Source organism: Dendropsophus ebraccatus, chromosome 1, assembly GCF_027789765.1.
Source record: "Dendropsophus ebraccatus isolate aDenEbr1 chromosome 1, aDenEbr1.pat, whole genome shotgun sequence".
In the NCBI taxonomy this organism is placed as follows: Eukaryota; Metazoa; Chordata; class Amphibia; order Anura; family Hylidae; genus Dendropsophus; species Dendropsophus ebraccatus.
Window position 1 is genome coordinate 186,598,330 of NC_091454.1, and position 21,407 is coordinate 186,619,736.

The 21,407-nt window shown below is 43.7% G+C and overlaps 2 protein-coding genes across 3 annotated transcripts in view; one reads left to right on the top strand and one right to left on the bottom strand.

Annotated features, from left to right (window-relative positions):
* Window positions 1–3,714: 3,714 nt before the first annotated feature.
* BRF2 (BRF2 general transcription factor IIIB subunit) lies at window positions 3,715–10,574 on the top strand. 2 transcript variants are annotated; one of them, XM_069986804.1, is made up of 4 exons: window positions 3,715–4,026; window positions 8,397–8,456; window positions 9,084–9,405; window positions 9,859–10,574. In XM_069986804.1, the coding sequence occupies exons 1-4, from the start codon at window positions 3,873–3,875 to the stop codon at window positions 10,511–10,513; spliced, it is 1,191 nt and encodes a 396-aa protein (XP_069842905.1). In that variant the 5' UTR covers window positions 3,715–3,872; the 3' UTR covers window positions 10,514–10,574. The 2 variants fall into 2 exon arrangements, with proteins under 2 accessions (XP_069842905.1, XP_069842912.1); XM_069986811.1 differs by lacking the exon at window positions 3,715–4,026 and adding an exon at window positions 4,253–4,293.
* A 4,405-nt stretch (window positions 10,575–14,979) lies between these two features.
* ADGRA2 (adhesion G protein-coupled receptor A2) overlaps window positions 14,980–21,407 on the bottom strand; it is a 127,070-nt gene continuing 120,642 nt past the window's right edge. Inside the window, exons 16-19 of the mRNA XM_069986822.1 lie at window positions 20,684–20,807; window positions 19,221–19,366; window positions 18,374–18,463; window positions 14,980–18,288 (exon numbers count right to left, since the gene is read on the bottom strand). Of these exons, the coding sequence (XP_069842923.1) occupies window positions 17,073–18,288; window positions 18,374–18,463; window positions 19,221–19,366; window positions 20,684–20,807 (1,576 nt within the window). The 3' untranslated portion in view covers window positions 14,980–17,072. The remainder of the gene's footprint in view (window positions 18,289–18,373; window positions 18,464–19,220; window positions 19,367–20,683; window positions 20,808–21,407) is intronic.

The following is a 21,407-nucleotide window of genomic DNA, read 5'->3' on the forward strand; positions in this document are numbered from 1 at the left end:
ATCCACTCAATTTCAACATTGTGTGAACAGATCCTTTCTGTGTTTTTAATCCACTCCTGGTTTTGGTTGCAAAATGAGGACCACAATACTGCCTGAAATAAACGTAGTGTGAACCTAGTAAGGGTACAAACACACACACCGTATACGCAGCCTATTTTCTGCTGTGATACGCAGCAGATTAGATCTAAATAACTGAACACAGCATCAAATCTGCACCATCAAATCTGCTGCAGATCTGCTGCGTATACGGTGTGTGTGTTTGTACCCATACCGTATCGCTGCGTATTTATCGCACAAAACTCTCACGAAACTTGCATAAATCTCGCACAAAAATAGCTGCGTTTTTTGTGGTGTTAAACTCTCCTGTGAAAATCAAAACTTGCATGTAAAAATCGCATCAAACACGCACCAAAATCGCACCAAACACGCAGCGAGAATACACATACATTGACTTTATAGCAATCAGTTTCACTGTGGATTTATGTTCGAGAAACTCGCAGCGATATGGTACGTGTAAAGGCACCCTAAGGGTACAAACCCACTTGACGTATTTGCTGCGTAAATCAGTCTTAAAAATAAGCAGGCAAAACGCAGGTTGGCTTTATACAATTGTTCTGCGTTAAAATACGCAATTGTGTATTTTTGAAGCGTGAAGCTTGTTGTTAGCAAAGCATCAGTTGTTAACAACCTGTGCGAAAAACGCATGTAGCTTCACGCTTCAAAAATACGCAATTGCGTATTTTAACGCAGAACAATTGTATAAAGCCAACCTGCGTTTTGCCTGCTTATTTTTAAGACTGATTCACGCAGCAAATACGTCAAGTGGGTTTGTACCCTAAGGCTACAAACCCACTTGGCGGGTCTGCAGCGAGCCCCCTTGCTGCGTATTTGCAGCGAGACTCGCTGTAGATCCCGGCCCTATACTTTTAATGGCAGACAAACACGCAGCAGGGATGTACATCCCTGCTGCGAGTTTGTCTGCAGCCCACCCCATTAACCCCCCGGCCACCGGAGCTGATACTTCACCTGATCCCTGCTCCGGCGGTTCCCGATGTCTTCAGCAAGCCAGAGCGGGGACCAGGTGAAGTATATGCTCCAGCCAGCCGCCCGCAGCCCCATCGGCCCCCCGCAGCACCAATCGCACGCCCCCCCGCAGCACCAATCGCTTGCACGCCCCCCCCAATCGCCCGGCCGCTCGATCGCCCCCCGGCAGCACCGATCGTCCCCCTGCAGCCCCGGTCGCCCGATCGCCCCCCCGCAGCATCGATCGCACGCCCCCCTGCAGCCCCGGCCGCTCGATTGCCCCCCCGGCAGCAACGATCGGGGGGCGATCGGGCGGCCGGGGCTGCGGGGGGGCGTGTGAGCGATCGGTGCTGCGGGGGGGGGGGGCGATTGGGGGGGCGTGCGGCCGGTGCTGCAGGGGGGGCGATCGAGCGGCCGGGGCTGCGGGGGCACGATTGGGGGGGGGGGGGCCGGGATCAGGTGAAGTATCAGCTCCGGCGGCCGGGGGGTTAATGGGGTGGGCTGCAGACAAACTCGCAGCAGGGATGTACATCCCTGCTGCGTGTTTGTCTGCCATTAAAAGTATAGGGCCTGGATCTGCAGCGAGTCTCGCTGCAAATACTCAGCGAGGGGACTAGCTGCAGACCCGCCAAGTGGGTTTGTAGCCTAAGGGTACAAACACACACAGCGTATATACAGCAGATTTGATGGTGCAGATTTGATGCGGTGTTCAATTATTTAGATCTAATCTGCTGCGTTTCTGCTGCGTATCAGTAAATACGCAGCGTATATGCCGTGTGTGTTTGTACCCTAATTGTGAAAAATGACACCCTGCACTGACCCTGAGTTACAGTCTGCGTTATAGTCCAGAGCTGCACTCCTAGCAATACCAAAGCAAGTTTTCCCATAAGAAATCATGGAAATACAGACAATTGGTTCCACACCCCAAAAATAATGATTTATTATTCTGAATAACATGTAAAACAGATTAAAAAACATTCGGAAACAGCAGAATATGTGATATTATAAGTTACTGCACAGTAATGGAGAGGAAGGGAAACACAAGGGCTGACAGAGACTGCAGGGAGCATGAAGGAATGAGCAGGGCAGATGTGGGCACATACATGCAGCACTCTCTGTCCGGGGAGAGAGGGGTTACAGCTATGAAGAGATTACTGCCACAGTCCTGTCCCCTGATGTAAGCCCCAGCCTGAAGTGGATCTGCTATGATTTGGAAGGTGAGGGAGACACCCTGGGTCAGAGTACAGTGCTGTAGACCCCGCTATGCAGACCATGCCCCTCCCCCACTCCCCCTCCCACCCAGTACAGGGAGCTCTTAATCCAAAGCAATGCTCTTAAACCAAGTCACAATTTTGAAAAACTGTGAGCTCTTAAACCAAAATGCTCTTAAACTAAGTTACTCTTAAACCAAGTTACTCTTAAACCAAGGTACCACTGTAATTCACAAATCTGTCAAACTTTCTGACACCAGTTAATTTGATTTTTTTTTTTTAGCCAGAGTACCCCTTTAATTTTGACAGGTGCTGCGTAACGTTCCTCCTCGCTGGCACAGTGATACAATACTGGTTTTGATAGCTGTGCTGTACCTGTAACACTGTATGTGTCCATCACATGAACCGGACAGATTTGTATCCACTGCAGGTAAATAGAGTGGAGTGAACCTGTCAAAATGTTCAGGTTTGGCAACGTTAAACGAACCCCAACATGTTTGATTTCCCGTAGCTGCAGAAGTTGGATGCCACCCTAGGGCTGCCAGAAAAACATGGGTACAACCATAGACCATAGGCTGTATCCATGTTTTCTAGGACTTCCTAGGACGGCAGCTACGGGAAATCAGACATGTTGGGGTTCGTATAACGTTGCCGAACCTGAACTTTTTGACAGGTTCGCTCAACGTTACAGGTAACCAATGAACATCTTATTCAATGACGGCAAGTGGTGATGGAGAAAATCTGAAAACTGTACAAAGGATAACATTTTACACAATTCTTTACCTCTAAATCAGGAGGCATCAAACTCGCAGTGCTCCAGCTACAGCAAAACTACAATTCCCATCATGCCTGGACAGCTACAGCTTTGGCAGCTCCCTGTAATGTTTATGTAATCTTTCATTTATTTATAATCATATTCCCCTATACTTTGGACAGGTGTTACAATACTACAACTCTTATCATGCAGGATATGATAGGAGCTGTTGTTCTGTAACACCTGGAGAGCCACAGCTTGGGGAGCAACCCTATGGGGGAGATTTATCAAACATGGTGTAAAGTGAAGCTGGCTCAGTTGCCCCTAGCAACCAATCAGATTCCACCTTTCATTCCTCACAGACTCTTTGGAAAATGAAAGGTGGAATCTGATTGGTTGCTAGGGGCAACTGAGACAGTTTCACTTTACACCATGTTTGATAAATCTCCCCCTTTGACTATAAAGCAAGTACAACACCACAGCGACACCTAGCGTCATGAACTGGAGTTGCTGTCTACATTCCCCCCGTTTCATTTTGCCATAATACGCGTTATTATTCACGTCACATAGGACTTTCCGATTATTTACTTTTAGTGATTACAAGTGTGTTGTTTACAAAATATCAAGTATCAGAAACGCTAAGAAAACGCAAAACCAGGAAGTGACGCTCCGCCAGGATCTAGCTATAGAGATTGAAAGATAATGTCTTCAATTTTCAGCTTCGGCGGCCATCTTTTTGAAGTCAATTCTCATGATGTTCAACGGAATAGGCTAAGGCAAAATGGCGGCGGCGAAGGGGACATATTACAACAAAGAAGTATAAGTAAAAAGAATTCTGTTACCTTGGTGATCGGTACATCCCTCGAATATTTCCTGGCGGAAAGATGTCGGGTGGGAAAAGATGTCCGGAGTGCGGCTCCTGTGAGCTTGTGGAGGACTCGCACTATTCTCAGGAGCAGCTGGTGTGTGCAGACTGCGGGGTGATCGTTACTGAGGGGCGGCTGACAACCACACAGGCTGAGGAGAGCTTCCTGCAAGGTGGGAGAACTGCTGCTGACACTTTCTATGGTTGACTATACAGGTGTTTTGTTAGGCTGTTGATAAAGTTTTGGCCTTCAAGAGGCTTGCAGAAAGAGAACGTGCATTTCCATGCCAGACCTAGTAACGAGCCCTTAGCAGCCAATAGGATTCCTGCTCTAGGTTGGGTCTAAGAGTAATCAGTAGGGACAGCTGCGGCCAATCAGAGCACAGATTTTATCTTCCAAGAAACGGAAGCTATACTGTGATTGGTTGCTATGGGCAGCAGTAAGGGAAGACGGCTCCTGCTGTGGGGTCTCTCTGCATCTGGTCAATTCACACAAAAACATAACACGCAACAGCTAATGGCAGCACATAAACCCAATAGAGATATAAAATGGCTAAAAGCAGCCCCTCTAACTGCTAAAGAGGACCTCCATAAATATAAGGGGGCTCTTGGCATACCATTTGCAAATACTGTGTACTATCCCACTACATTAAAGGAGAAGTCCGGCGAAAATTTTTATGAAAGTATTTTATTGCCGCCTAAAAGTTATACAAATCCCCAATATACACTTATGGGAAATGCACATAAAGTGTTTTTTTCCATGCACTTACTACTGCCTCAAGACTTCACTTCCTGGATAACATGGTGATGTCACTTCCTGGATAACATGGTGATGTCACTTCCTGGATAACATGGTGATGTCGCTTCCTGGATAACATGGTGATGTCACTTCCTGGATAACATGGTGATGTCACGACCCGACTCCCAGAGCTGTGCGGGCTGTGGCTGCTGGAGAGGATGATGGCAGGGGGATGCTCAGTGTCCTTCCAGTGCCCTGTGTCCCTCAGTGTCCCCCTGCCATCATCCTCTCCAGCAGCCACAGCCCACACAGCTTTGGGAGTCGGGTCGTGACATCACCATGTTATCCAGGAAGTGAACCCTTGATGCAGTAGTAGGTGCAGGGAAAAAAGCACTTTATAAGCATTTCCCTTATATTGGGGATTTGTATAACTTTTTTTGGGGGGGGGGAATACAATACTTAAATAAAATTTTTCCCCGGACTTCTCCTTAACCCCTTGCTGCAAAATGATGTTCCGGGAATGTCATGTATTGCAGGTAGTTAATGCAAAATGATGTTCCCGGAACGTCATTCTTTCCCTGCCTCCCCCTGCTGTCCCTAACAACGATCGGGCAGTGTCACACAGCCTTCTCCTACTGCCCCTGCCTGGAGGGGAGCAGGGAAGGTTCTGACAGCTCATTTATTTTATAATACCTTACAGCACTGATCATGTGCTGTAATGTATTATAGATGGACCCCTAAAAGTGAAAACACACACACACACACAATTACACACATAAATACGTAAATAAATAAATACACAAATAAATAAATATAAATGAATAAATAAATATGCACATTCCCTATCCCCCTTTATATATGATCCCCTATAAATAAAGTACACATATTTGGTATCGCCGCGCCCGAAATGACCCCATCTATCAATCCGTTACATTAATTATACCGCCCGATTAATGCCGCTAAAAAATAAATAAAAAAACTAATCAAAATGAAAATGCCGCTAAAAAATAAATAAAAAAACTAATCAAAATTTTTGTTAATCCCACCCCATCAAAACGTCACATGTACCCACAAGGTGTACCACTAAAAGCGTCAGCTTATGCTGCAAAAAAAAAAGCCCTCACATAACTCCATTGGCAAAAAATTAAAAATATTACTGCTCTTACAATATGCAAGACACAAACAGTTTTTATAGTATAAATGCCATAAACTATAACAAAAGTTATATAGAATGGATATCACTGTAATCGTACCGACCTGACAAATAACGATAACATGTCATATGTGACGTATAAAAAACGGCATACAAAAAAATTGGGAAAAACAGCTGCTAAATTGTGTTTTTTATTCATATCACCTCATAAAAAATGTAATAAAAAATTATCAGAGTGTCACATGTCCCCCAGAATGATACAGATGGAAACGTCAACTTTTCTTACACAAATATTTTGGCACCACAAGTCCTCTGTGACATGGTATAATGGCTAAAAAAAAAGGCCCCAAAATTCACCAGGTCTCTGTCATGTCTGTGGCCTGTGGTTGAGTCAGGTGATGCACTGCGGCCGCAAATGGGGGATTTCTAGAAACACTGGAATAAGGGGGAATAAATAGTGAGTGTTATTTCTCAGTGAGAATTTGCTGTGTAAGAGGAAAAAAATTAAAACAGAATGTCTGCCAAAAAAAGAAAATTTAAAATTTCCCCTCCAACTTTTTTAAATTTCTGCAAAACACCTAAAGGGTTAATAAACTTATGAAATGTTACTTTGAATACTTTGAGGTGTGTAGTTGTTAAAGTGGAGGGATTTATGGGGGTAACTAACATACAGGCCTCACAAATCCACTTCAGAACTGAAATGGACCCTAATAAAATCAGAGCTGAAATTTTCATGAAAATGTTAACAATCGCTGCAAAATTTCGAAGCCCTCTAAAATCCTAACAAGTAAAAGGACGTTCACCAAATGACGTCACCATAAAGCAGACATGTTGTAGATGTTGCATTAATAATTAGTTCATGTGGCATGACTATCTTTCTTAGGAAAAGAGAGTTTTGAATATAAGGAAATGTAAATTTTTAAATTTTTTGCGCATCAACCAAAGTATACCACAAATATAAAGAGGAATATCTCAAGAAAAAACAATCTCAGAATAACCGTGATAGTTAAAAGCATCTCGGAGTTATCACTACATAGAGACCAGTCAGATTTGAAAAATAGGCCCTGGGCATCAAGGCCAAAACAGCCTGTGGAGACAAGGGGTTAAGGGCTGTAATAGCCCGACCCTGCAGTGTGACCGGATGAGAGCACGCTTACAGAGCCTACACACGGCTCAGTTATCGTGCAGCAATTTGTTAGCGTTGTTTATGCAAATCTTGCTTTTTAAATAGAGCTATTCTTTCTGTTTTCCTGCAGTCTTTTGCCCATGGTCCCCACTCAGAGCTGATACGTCTGGCTCTGTCCCTTCAGTGACAGACTGCTTAGCCAAGTAGGGACAGAGCTGCTGCCAGTGATTGGCTGAGCTGCCTGTCACTGAAGAGATGAGCCCGAAGTGTGTGTGATCAGGGGGCATGGGCAGAGGCTGCAGGACAATAAGGTAGAAAAGGGAAGTATAATCTTTATTATTTTTACGCTGTTGTCAGTCATTGTCCGTGCACCTTTACACGTAGTTTTAAATGGCAATGATCAGCTGAAGATCGGCACTTCGGCTGATCATTGTCTTTATTACACAGCACGATAGTCTGCCCAATCTGCCTAATTCTGCAGATTATTGCTGCATGTAATAGGGCCCAACTCTGGCCTCTCCTGGGCTAATAATAAGACTGTACTTTGGCCATTTAGTGCTGGCCATATAACATATTAGCATATTTTTATGATGATTTTTATTTAGGGGGGACTGCTTTTAGCGATTTTCATATCTGTATTGGGTTTATGTGTTTTTTAACCTTTGTGTGTTTCTGCATTGTAACGACACACTCCTGCCGACTCCATACAGATACCTTTCCCCCTCATGAGGGACAACTAGCTGATCGGTGTGGTCTGACCGCTGGGACCCCCACCAATCCCATGAAGGGAGGTCACATGAGTGAATGGGGGAATCTCTCGACCTCTCTTCTTGGGATTGGTGGGGGTCCCAGTGGACGGACACCCACTGGTTAGCTACAACTTTGTTTGAGCAGTACAAAATAAGTTATGTCTCCATATACCATATACCAGCCTGATGTATGTCATATGAACACTCCTGGCTTATACTAGATGAATAGGGGCTGATGGCAGAGCCTTCTTGATGCATTCTTAAAATGTTGTCCACTAATATAATTTGAATGGAGTGTTTGGCAAGTAAATGGGAATAGTACAGTAAACGTAGGCAAGCAGCCGTCTCCTAGATGTCTGGCTACATTTGGCTAATGCACGGTCTCGACTTGCCGCCTTATGGTACGAGAACGTCGGCCATCAGTCTCCATCTTTCCGGGCTGACCTGTATTCTACATAGAAGGACGACCTGCACCCTGACTATATTAGAGGGACAAGGGACGGAGATTTATCAAACCTTGTGCAGAGGACACTTGCTTATAGCAACCAATCAGATTTCATTTCAAAAAGGCCTCTGAATATTGAAAGCTGGAATCTGATTGGTTGCTATGAGCAGCTGCACCATTGATCTTTTGCACGAGGTCTGATCTTCTCCCACAGAGCTTTTCTCTATGAAAGTGTAAGGCCAATATAGGACACATTTTATATCTCTTCAAAGTCATCTGTTTCCTTTGTGCACAGTCATTTACGTTCATTCTGTTTCGGTTTTATTCACAGCGGTGACATTTACAGAGAGTACTGGGCAGAATGAGTCAATCAGCCGAGCGAAACTGCGGGGTAAGTGGCATGTGTCAGTCTTGTATCGCACCTCTGTATGGCCGTGATTCTGATGAAGAGTGGTTTCTGCAGAAGCTTCAGCATAGCTGAGCCTACTAGCATAGGTTCATGATCATGTTGTTTTATACTTTAAAAAGGATTTTACAGAAATATTAAGATTGCGGGTATAAGGGCCCGTTCACACTGAGCAAAAGTGGTTGAATTTCAAGCGGAGCCCGTGCTGCGGACGCTGCCTAAAATTCCGCCGTCCCATTGTTTCAGTGGGTTTTCTTGTATGCCTCCACTCTCCGCACAAAGAACTGACTTGTTAATTCTTTGGGTGGAGAGCGGAGTGGTGCAAAAAATCCTATTATACTGACTATTGGAAACCCACCCCTACTACTGTTATTCCTTTGTCTTATGGTGCCTGTCACTTATTATACATAGTGTGACCTTTATAACAGGCATCTCTCTGACTTTCCATTGAATTGCATTATTTTACAAATTACCCACATTGATGCACATTTGAGCTTTTAGATGTGATAGCAGATGTGAGTTCCCATGTGACCCCAATAAGGAGATCAGTAGAGGGGCGGCTGCTTAGTCAGGTGTAACACCAGTCTTGTGTCATTTTCGTCTTCCCATCAGGTATTGTGCGCGTCAGGAATCTTTGTAGAGTTCTCCGACTTCCGGACACCTTTGCAGATACCGCAGTATCTTATTATGAAAGAACATTCTACCTCCCAGGGTACCACTCTGCCAGACAGGAGAAGAAGGAAGCGGTCATAGGCTGCTGTGTATATATAACATGTAGACAGCATCGCTGGCCTCTCACTATAGCCACCATCTCAACCATGCTTTACTCTAAGTATGAGCTCCTCAGCAGCGTGTTCATGGAACTGGTTCAACTATTGAAGCTGGATATACCATCTATAAGTCTTCAGGATCTGGCCAAGAGTCATTGCAAAAGGTAATCTAAGATGGTGTCTGACTATACACGCACACTGATACAGGAAAGTGGTCAGTCACACGTGTCAGTAGTCAGGACTTCTAGGAGTCCTGTCAGGATTTGTGCTTTTCCACAACGCTAATGTGGTTTTAAAAGGAAGGAACATTTTTTTTTTTTAAATCTTTTTATGTACCTAAATGGAAAGCTGATAAATAGATGATAAAATTCTCCCGTTCGGTTCATTGACCTGAATGCAGTAGGCAAAACTTGGTCACTACCTGACTATGTTTTGGTCACTAAATTAAATAGGGCCGGAGCCGATCTTACAAATTCATATCTTGGCACTACAATACGTGATGTGAATTAAGGCCATGGGTTTGTAATGTTACATGTTAATGTTACATAAGCAGTTTACAATGGTTGCGGCATGTACTTCTCATCATAAACCTTCTCGTATATTTTTATTATTTGCAGTTTTCGGTTATTCCAAGATAGCCCTTCTGCCCCAGAGGAATATGCAGAGAATCTGGAGAAAGTACTGGATCGGGCTTTACACCTACTGGAGTTAGCCAGCGAGACGTGGCTGGTCACCGGACGTCACCCTATTCCTATAATAACAGCTGCTGCCTATCTTTCATGGCAATCCCTCAAACCTGTGCAACGGCTGTCATGTACTTTCTCTCGCTTTTGCAAGCTGTCTGAAACAGACTTGCCTTCTCCAGCGTTAATACGCATAAAAGAACTGAAAGAAAACTGCTTAAAACTGGCCTCACAGCTTCCCTGGCTGAGGATGCTAACGGTGAATCACAAAACAGTGCTGTATCACCTGGAGGACATCTTAAAACACCAGGGTTATCTTCTCAGGAAGGCCCTGGAAGCTGCAGAGACATCTACCACAGAGTCAGAAGAAGACAACCCTTCTGAACAACGGCGTCCTGATGCACCCTTCCTTCCTCCATGTGTGGCCAAGCCAAAGAAAAGACTGTATACCGTAGCCTTTCCCAATAACCTCCAAAACGTTACTGGAGATGAAGACATATCAGACAGTGAGATAGAGCAGTACCTGAGGACTCCAGCTGAGGTGGCTTGCTTTCAGCAGATACAGGCTCGGCTTGAGGTGCATCAGTAATTTCACGCCAATTGACAATACTATAAGGTGTAAATTAGATTAAAACATTTATTCTCCATTTTTTTTTCTATTAATGACTGATGCCTGTGGTAGAGTCGTTGGGGCAGTACAGGGAGAAAGACACTGGCAGCATAGTATAAGAGGTAAAATAAGAACATCTGATAAGGTTCCCAACCTTTTCCCGTGTATTTCTTTACACCCTCATATTGATGGAGCCAACAGTGCAGGACCACCTAGTGATCCTGTAATAGTGGCTCACTGATCCTGTAATGGAGCATAGGACTCAATGAAAATGTGCACAAACACACAAGCTACTATTCCACTTTTTGTAGTCTGTAAAAGAGTTGCACTTCATGTGACTGATTTGCGCTGGGTGCCCCATTTCACTTGATGGCTTTGCACAGTGTTTGGAGATGTCACATATGTTACTGTATGATACAATGGTTTCTCTCGGCAGCATAAAGTTTGAGTGAAAGTCTAGATATCCTTTTTATTCATTTTATAATAAATTATGTTCTTCTGTATTGTGCAGTCATCAGAATTCTTGGAGTGAGTACTTTTTGATGTGGTAATTTCAGTCAGTACACAATAGAAAACTTGTTTGATCCTCATCTCTGTAGTTTGGAGATGTATAAATTAGAGCCTAAGGGTCCTATTACACTGAGCGATTTTTAACAATTATCGATTAACGATTGCAAACAAGATTGTTCATCGTTAACCTGAAATTATTCACCATATTACATATTAGTAATCTATACAGAAATTCAGGTGATTCTGAAGGGGTCATATAGTTCTTCAACTGTACATGCCCACACTTTGCCGTGAGTCACCTCACTGCACTGTATGACATTTGCCGGTCAATAGGTGATCTCCTATGTAAATGCACCCGTACCACATGGTGATTGTGTGACTGAACTAGCCATATTATATATCGCACAAAGGTAAGGGATGAAGTTCTTTCTTGAACTTTCTTGTAATCGTTTTAATAAATTTGGATCAAGCAGTGATTTACAACGTGTTTCAGGGCTGTATAAGGCACTTCTTCATGGTCTGACTTTATACAGGCCTTAAACCTGTTGTTACTCTGTGTTTTTTTTTTTTTTTTTTTAAATCATTTTAATGAATTTCAAATAAAGAAGTGGATTTTTTTTCCCAAGATGGCAGTAGATATGAGTATATATTCCTTTACCTGTATGTGATTGGACATTTCCCCCCATTTATCCATGTCCACTGATTAATTAACCAGCAGCCCCCAGGTTAGCTGGATACTGTATCCTCGATAATACATGTCTAATTAAAATTAGCCATGACAATTAGTTTAAACTGGCTATTAACGCCATCCAACTTCTGCAGCCACCAGTATTCAAATGCTGAACGTTCGGGTTTGAAGAAGGTTGCTGATCCCGAACAGTTTCACAGTTATGCTCCACACTACCATTAAGAATCCCAATGTAATAGGATTTGTCGAGAACCTGTCTGTAAACAGGCACTGATCTCGGATGATCGACCTTCACAAAGCTCAGTCAGTCATGTGATCCTTTCCTCCAATTAGCTGACAGATGTAAAAAGAAAACACAAGTGTTCTGTAAAAGACATAACTATATTTTGCAATGTTTAATATAATTAAAAATATTTGGTGAATTCGCATAATACAAAAACATACTTTGGACGTTACTTCTTTGGTACATTATACTGTATTTTGCTATAAAAACAAAACAAAACATGGAAACAACAATATAGAATTTGACCGAGCCATACACACATAAACATTAGTGAAGGATCGCTGTCTCCAACTTCAGGTGCAAGCTCTAAAACATCTGAATTTTTAAAGGGATTATCGAAGAATAGAAAAATATGGATGCTTTCATCCGAAAATAGCGCCACATCTGTCCTCATGTTGTGTGTAATATTACTCATTGCCTCCATTCACTTCAATGGAACTATGCTGCAATACCGTACACAAACTGTGGAGAAGAATGCCGCTGTTTGTGGAAGAAAACAGCTATGTTATTCTAATTCTGGATACACCTTTTTAGCTTATTGCCATAACTTGTGGGATTGTTTCCCTCCCATGCAGTGTTTTGTTTTAAAGGGGTTTTAGAACAATGGGAAAATAAACTTGATCTCACAAGTAGAGCTTGTGGCTGTATTATGGATGCTAAGACGGGGTCATACCTGTACCACCTTTGATTCCTTGGCTCTGTGGGCTTTGCTTATTTAGGACGGAAACTTATAACATTTAGCAGCAAATACACATATTGGGGGAGATTTATCAAACATGGTGTAAAGTGAAACTGGCTCAGTTGCCCCTAGCAACCAATCAGATTCCACCTTTCATTCCTCACAGACTCTTTGGAAAATGAAAGGTGGAATCTGATTGGTTGCTAGGGGCAACTGAGCCAGTTTCACTTTACACCATGTTTGATAAATCTCCCCCATACTGGATATGTATGATTTTTAATCCTCTGTAAAACTGATATTTAAGATAACTTAAAGCGACTCTGTACCCACAATCTGACCCCCTCCCTCCCAAACCACTTGTACCTTCGGATAGCTGTTTTTAATCCAAGATCTGTCCTGGGGTCCGTTTGGCAGGTGATGCAGTTATTGTCCTAAAAAACAACTTTTAAACTTTCAGCCCCCTGCCCAATGGCCGGGGCTTAGAGTATCTGTGCCCTAACTTTGCAGCGTCCCTCCTCCCCGCCCTTTTCATCATTAGGAATGCCACTGGAACATTTTCTCCTGTCTGAACATTGCACAGGTGCCTTAACGATCCAGTCCATGTTCAGTATTCACACAGCTGACGAATAGGAAGCAATCTGCCTGGAGCATTCCTAATGATGAGGAGGGCGGGGAGGAGGGACAGAGAGGTTGTGCCAGCCTAATGCATGGGGCTGCCAGTTTAAAAGTTTTTTAGGACAATAACTGCATCATCTGACAAACAGACCCCAAGACAAATCTTGAAGTAAAAGCAGCTATCTGAAGGTACAAGTGGTTTGGGGGGGTCAGATTGTGGGTAAAGAGTCACTTTAAAGGGAACCTGTCATTCTAGAAAATGCTATCTAATCTGTCGCCATCATGTCATAGAGCAGGAGAAGCTGAGCAGATTGATATATATCTTTGAGGGAAAGGATTCAGTGTAACCAGTGTATCCAGTTTCCTGGATTTTTATTGCTATTTTCATAGCAGGCTGAAAGGGATATTCTGGTGATAACTGATCGATCTGTGGAGGACCAGTTGGTGGGATCCTCAACGATCATTAGATGTTCCCAATTTGAATAGAGCAGCAGTTAAGGTGTAATGGCCCAGAAATGCAGAGCGATTGCACATGAGCATGCTCAAGTTGCGCTCATCTTTAGGTCTGACTTGTTCTTACTGGAGTACCCCTTTAACAGGCCTAAGGTATAATGTTATAAAGCCAAATTTGTCTGGCCCACTTATACCCAATTGTATTACTTTATGGGCATTTATTTACTGGTGTTTACCTGGGCTCACATGGCTGTAATAATGCATGTAACTGGGCTAGGATGAAGAAAATTACACTGTAGGAATATCGCTGCTGAGATATAATTTCTACTGTAAGATGTGTCCGTTTCCCATCAATAATTCACATATGAGGTTCTCTCTGCAGAACAATTTCTGATTATTTTTTTCCAGCAGATGGAGACATCTTTGGTTATGTGGATATGTATCCAGAGGATATGCCATTTCTACTATTATCTCTATTATTTGCATTTCTTATGAAATAACAACTGGGTATTACCATAAACCTTTTTAATGAAGTTAGGGGGGCATTTATTAAGTCCGGCGTTTTTTACGCCGGACTTAAAAATGCCCCCGCAGCTCCGGCGCTACAGAGATTTATGTAGAGGCGGACTGCCTCTACATAAATCCGGTGCGCACCGCCGAAAACCTATGCCAGCTGAGGACTGGAGTAGGTTTTCGGCGTATATTTGGGCGGAACGGATGGTAAATCGCGCGGACTCTGAGTCCGCGCCCTCCGTTCCGCCCACTACACGCCCCCTTTCTGCCCCCCTGGCGTACTCGGCGGAAAGTGCCGATTTGCGAATATTTTATTCGCAAATCGGCCATTTGCGTATAAAATAATACGCAAATCGGCACTTTCCGCCGAAAATCTTCCGTTCGCAGGATGATACATGTGGCCCTATGTCTCTACATACTCCCATCAGTGGTAAATAGAGATGAGCGAATATACAGTAATAAAGCGAAGCAATTCATTATCTCTGCAATCCGCGCATCAGCCTGCTTCCGTTTAACTCACTGCTACTCCGTACTGCTCCGCTTTGAGTGCTGGGAAAAGCTGGATCCAGTCCTGGGAAACTGGACAGTTTCCCAGGACTGGATCCAGCTTTTCCCAGCACCCGGGGAGGAGTGGTAGTCAGTTAAAAGGCAGCCGGCTGATGAGAGAATTGAAGAGATAACTGTAAATTCGCTCATCTCTATCACATTTTGTACCTTATTGACAATGCCCAGTTTTTTATTTCTTGATTAATTTCCAGGAGGAATAACAGAGTAATTGCCAATGCAGACTTCCCAAAGATGCTTCCTGATTGGAATTTTTTTTTTATATTGGGAATACAAGTATTTATTAAAACAGACATATCGGAAGAACTGACACCTCTTCTTTAACCATTTAGCATGACCGCAGCATCTATAGGGCTCCAGACAGAGAATTCCCTCTCCCCTGTCTATCGGGGCTCAGCCCAGTGATCGCAGAGCCCCGATGGTAGACATGGAAACCAAAAGCCTCAGGCTTCCAGTTTCCTGGCTATGGAAGCTGGTGGGGGTCGGGAGGGAAGGCTGGCCGCGCACCAGTGAGCTCTGCCCCCTCCCCTCTCTCCCCTGCCGCTGTCACAAGATAGTAACAGCGGCAGGGGACAACGAAGAGGGGGCAGACATCGGGACATTATGATCCCATAAGCTGATGTCCTAAAACGACCTGGGAATTGAGGAATCAATGACCCCAGGTTGTGAAAGGGTTAACATACAACTGTAAAAGCATTTCATGGTATCATCGCTACACCATGTACTGTCACAATTATTATAGACATTTCCTCAAATTTCCCTCCCCCCTCGCTATTTGATCACACAGAATCTTTTATATAACATTGCTTGCATATACAAAAAATTTTTAGGATTAAATGGGCACTGTCATTTCCAAAAACATTTGATATGTCATACAAACATATCAAAAGTTTTGATCAGTCGGGGTTTGTGTGTTTAGACCTTGACCAGGAGAACGAGTCAGGAGAAGTTTGTACTTAGTGCATTATTTCCTTGCTCCATGCCATGTGATCGAGGCACTGCAAAATTTAAGTCGGGGGGGCTTCTTCTCGCTCACATAGACACAGAGCACCTTTCCACTCAAACTACTGTTCGGTGGTGATCTGAACACTCAGACCCCGACCAATAAAAACTTTTGAGCTGACCCTAAGCCCTGTCAGAAGTTTTGTGAAACGGCAGGTGCGTTTTAAAACTTTCATACATAGACACAAAAAGTTTAATACTGATATGGAAAATTACACAGGTCTCCAAAAACGAGTGATCCTGATCTGTCTATACAATATAATTCTATATCTGAAAAATAAACATTTCCCTCTGATATAACACATTTAGAAATAACCCTTTACACAAATAACATGCAGAAGTGATTCTCGTGAACGTCTTTTGGGATTGTCATCGATTTCGCATTACACAGTCAGGTAAAAAAAAAAAAAAAACTTGAATGCTTTTGAAGCACAACTATGGTCAAAAACAGTATTTTTGGTCACCATGACGGATTGTACCAAGGTATAGACTGTAGATACATTTTACTGGATTAAATCTGGAGACGTCACATACTCTTAAATTCCTTCAAAAGGCCACATCAGGGCACACAGCAAAAGTACAAAACCTGTAAGTCAAGACAGAAACCGGCCCATGGGGGTGGGTGAAATCTACATGAAGGTGCAAATTAGACACTTGAAGGGTGATCTGTATAAGTGCGCCATCCTATGGATGCCTTGGGGTAGAGATTCCTCAGAAAGTGCTAAGGGAGAAACACACAAGACGCTTAGAAGGCACTTGGCTGTCAAATTGGACAAAGACCAGTATCTTGATAAAGCTGGCCGGATGATTTGACTTCTACTGGGTCCTGACCTTCAGGTCACCGAGATCCCTACGGGAATTCACAAGCCGTAAATATTCTCCAAGGTATGAAACACTAAATGAATCCAGTTAGTTCCTTGATACTTCAAATTTCCTTGAACAATTATGGCTTTTACTCTTCGGTATCGTAAATCATCCGTACAACGCGGAAGAGGCGTCAAAGAGCGTACTTTACCATAAGCCATTGTGATCTCTGACATTACACATACACACGCTTTGGCACATAAATTCTTGGCGTCTATGTGGGTCGAGTCCAAGGTGATTGCACCAACCAATCTGTGATCGCAACACATGACTACGGAGAGCCCCTTTTCCTAGCATGTGTTGGCATCTGGGTCATTTCGATCTATGACATGTATGGCACATGCTTATTTGCTGTTTTTTTTACAAACTACACAGTAGTTTCACTCTTCCAGAGACCTGTCTTTATGACTGTAGTACTCTCTGCAGGAGAAAGGTTGATGTCATACTTGCTACCCTTTAGGACGCCATTCTGGTTGCCTGTGTTAAGAGGATAGGACCGACGCTTGGTCTCCCTTTCCATGCTGTTTGCTTGTTTTAGATTGTCCCGACTGGCACTTTTCCTCTGTGCTCTAGCAAAGTCCTGTGCCTGCTGCCCACTGCTGTCACTTCCTTCAGAGTGGGTAAGTGCACCCTCTGGGTCCCTAGCTGCCACCCCCCTGCCATTGTTCATGGGGCTGTTCTTGCTATGGTAGCTTTCCGAGTGGCTGTTGTGGACGCTGCCACTTTCACTGGAAGGCAGGTCAGAAGAGGGGCCCCGCAGCACCTTTAACCTATGGTGCTTCCCTTCCCGATACTGCTTAGTTCTGCTTTTATGGTTTCTACGACCATGCAAATTGTTCATATAACGACTTGGAGCAGTCACCATTTTATTGTTGGTTGGCTCGCTGTCTTCACAGCTAGGTGGCTTTGGTGGGCAGATTTCTGCCTGGTTCTGAGCCACCTGCAGATTAGTGATTTTGCACGGTCCAGTATTAGAGTTAATGCTGTTGCTTGGGGATGACGTAGACTTAACTGAGTGTTCTACTTCAGGGTTGCACCCGATAAACACCTGAGGCGAGTCATCTACAGGAGAGCTGGTGTGCACATAGGCTTGAATCGGCAAGGAGTCTGTGTACGATGGGCAGCAAGAGAACCAAGAACGCTGGACATCTTGGCGTCGCACACAGTGGTGAATGAAAATGAACAGCCCTAAAGCCACTGCTGTTACCCCATAGAGACAACTGAAGATAACATTTAAATACCATCCTTGTGACACCGCAAAAGCTCCGAAAATCCACAGGACGATATACAATATATGGACAATCACCAGAGACCAGAATTGCACTTGCAAGGAATAAACCGTGTCTACATCTGCTGGAGCTGCTGAGTTGAGGGTCACTGATATGGAAGTGGAATCACTCAGGAGATGATTTATTCCACCGTGTGCTTGTTGTACATCGTTGGGCTCGGAGGGATCCTTTTGGTCAGCAGGCTGTCGCTTTAAATTTATCCCGGCACATAGAAAATATATCCAGGTGACAAGAAGGATGAGACCCGCCGGTACATAGAAAGCACCTAGACTCGGCCTCCATACCAAGCAGCAGCTGAGGAAAAGACAGAGATGTTAGTATGTAATAGGATGTCACCAGAATGAATCAGACTTATCATTTCTCTCGGCACGGCACTTACTAAGGACTGTTGTCTCTGTAATTGTTGATGTTCACAGCGGCAGTGATCCCACATATGATCAAGGGAATCCCTCCAGCAATCAGGTAGAACCTGTAAAACATAGATCCATATATAATAATGCAAGGACAGGAGTGGAAATGACACATTATGACTGTACCTTCTGAAGCATGGATATATCTCCAATAATGAGATACTGCAGTATCAGTATACAAACAGGCATGGGTCCCACTCACTTCAATGGCCTGAACATAGTCAATTAGTGACTATCTTCAGGTAATTTTTCAAATGTATACGTTCAGAAAATACCATTAATGTAGTCACTAGCTCACTGTATTTGGGTCATGGAAGTAAACGGGGTCCATGCCCGTCCGTTAGAGATGAGCGAACCGGATTCGGGTTCATCCGAACCTGAATTTTCGGTATTTGATTAGCTGGGGCTGCTGAACTTGGATAAAGCTCTAAGGTTGTCTGGAAAACATGGATACAGCCAATGACTATATCCATGTTTTCCACATAGCCTTAGGGCTTTATCCAAGTTCAGCAGCCACGGCTAATCAAATGCTGAAAGTTCGGGTTCGGATGGACTCGAGCATGCTCCAGGTTCGCTCATCTCTACTGTCCGTACTTGGATACAACGGCATACTGTTTGGACAGAATGCAGACAAATCCTTGCTTGGAAAGTGCATTCTTAATATGAACCAACCTTATTTTTATACTAAAGGTACATTTCATATATATGTTTTTGTGGTAAATAATAAAAAAAAATTGTAGACAGAAATAGAAAGCGCATGAAATGTAGAGGAGCCAACAAATAATCTTAGGTGCACGACTGACTCCCTGAGATTACCTGAGCATCGGCCGGTGAGGAGGCTGTGCAGCTTCTCCTTCCTGCTGAGGTTGAGGTTTGTGGGTCAGCTCCTTGTAGATAACCCTGGCTTTAAGACCCATCCAAAGAAGAGTAGACAGGGAAGAATAATGTAGGATGATGCTGACCTAAGAAGTAACAGCAGAGAAGGATAGACCTTAAAAAACATGTATAACCTAATACAGTACAGGACCTTTAATAAGATTCTTGTAGATTGGCAATCGTTTACAGAGCCTGTTACAAGGCTCGTGAGGGAGGGCCACCTAATCACTGGATCTACCGATACTGGTCTGCTCTGCCGATAACTAGAGATGAGCGAACCTGCCTGATTTCTGGTTCATACGAACCAGAAATCTCGGCATCTGACTCCTGCTGTCTGCCGGCTACGTGCAGCGGGTGGATACAGCGTAAGGAACGCCTAGAAAACTGGGATACAGCCAATAACTGCTCAGTGTAATAAGTCCCTAGTATGACCCGGACATCAGAATAGTAGCAAAAGTCAATGGTGTCTGTCCATGTAAGACATGCATCACCTATCTGAATGAAGTGGGGTCCTAATCCATCAAGACAACAGTGGTCATACGTGCACACTGCCAATCCATTCAACTCTGTCAGTCAGACAAGGATAGTCAAGCACTGTACTCAGCTACCTTCATCCAGCCCATAAAGTTGAACACAGCAGCAAGGCACAAGGTGAGGTTTTCATTTCAAAGGAAAGGACACAGGACCTCTGTTCAGGGGTGCAACTATAGGGGGTACAGAGGCAGCAGTTGCACCCAGCCCTGGAACCTAATGGGGGGTATTCTATATGGCACAAGGTGGATAGGGACCTGTTACACATTTACCACTGGAGCCCAGGAACTACATGTTACGCCACCAACTCCGTTTCTTTCATCCGTCCAAAGAATAATCAAGTTAATTTTTTGGAGGGAGGGTGGAATCCACCTGTGCATAGAATTGAGTCTATGACACGGGCGGAGATACGTGCGCCCGCCGCAGTCCGCGAGCCGGCGCAAGCTGAGAATTCTGCGACTGAGTTTCTGTCAAAATTACTCAGTGTGCACATACCCTTAAAAAGGCTGGCCGAGATTAAAAAGAAACAAGGCTTGTTCTTTCAAAAGGGTCACTAGTACTATGTCTATCCATGGACTGTGTCTGGTGTTACAGATCAGTGGACATAAATGGGGCAGCAATACCACACACAACAAATGAGCGGGTGTGTCACTGTTTTTTTTTAGAAGAAAGCAGCCTTGTTATTCAAGTACTTAAACAGGTGCTACAAAAAGGAATATATATTTCTGACAGTGGGGTTAATCCTTCCAGCTAACACTCCCATTACATCATAAGAAATGCTACAATCCCGTATCATGTATTTGTTTATGTGTGCTTCATAATGAATGTACATTTACTGTTCCTTAAAAGACTATGTTCTGCAGAACACTTACAGCTTGGCACACGATCAGGTATCCGGTAAGAGTGATTCCTCCAGCAAAGACGGCTGATGTCATGGCAATGTGGAAGCAGAGATTAAGCAGCATGTGCCAGCCCTTCCGGGAGATCTGGATGGAGCTGAGCAAGCACAAAGAAGGTTAGGCTGTAATTACACCAAACCTGACCACCCTTAGGTATTAAGGGAACACTAACCCCATATTTATCCTGTCCCTGCTTATAATGCAAAAACTAACAACATTCTTCCCATAGAACATTCCTGCACCATGAAGTATCACTAATGTGATTTAATATCCCAAAAATTCATGATGTCATCCCTTGGCCTTCAATACTCAAACCAGCTTAGATCAGTACATACAAAAGTAGCCTATACACATATATTATTACAAGATAAAGTTATAGAGATGTTTGTCCATCCCTAATCAAGACACCTAGATGGAGTGAAACCCTGGCTTGAAGCAATGCCGCCTTTCCTAGGTGGTGAGGGAGTTATTTTACATATCCTTTCTGTCCATCCTATGGCACCCAAAAATAGATTTATTATGGATTGGACTCCAATATGATCTAGTATAATAACGCATCTAATAAGTTCCAACCTTCCAATGCGGTGTATTTCCTAAGTACACCACTCTGCTGAATACTCTCTTTCATTGAGGACATCCTGGTATATATAAAGTCTTAGAGTCAATGCTCCATGGGAAAAATATGCAATTGTTCTAA

What these genes read in the sequence shown, in the direction of transcription:
- BRF2 (XM_069986804.1), top strand. Translation starts at nt 3,873, where the DNA reads ATGTCGGGTGGGAAAAGATGTCCGGAGTGCGGCTCCTGTGAGCTTGTG. An exon ending in TGAGGAGAGCTTCCTGCAAG is followed by an intron (nt 4,027 to 8,396) that starts GTGGGAGAACTG and finishes TTTTATTCACAG; the next exon opens with CGGTGACATTTACAGAGAGT. An exon ending in GCCAAGAGTCATTGCAAAAG is followed by an intron (nt 9,406 to 9,858) that starts GTAATCTAAGAT and finishes TATTATTTGCAG; the next exon opens with TTTTCGGTTATTCCAAGATA.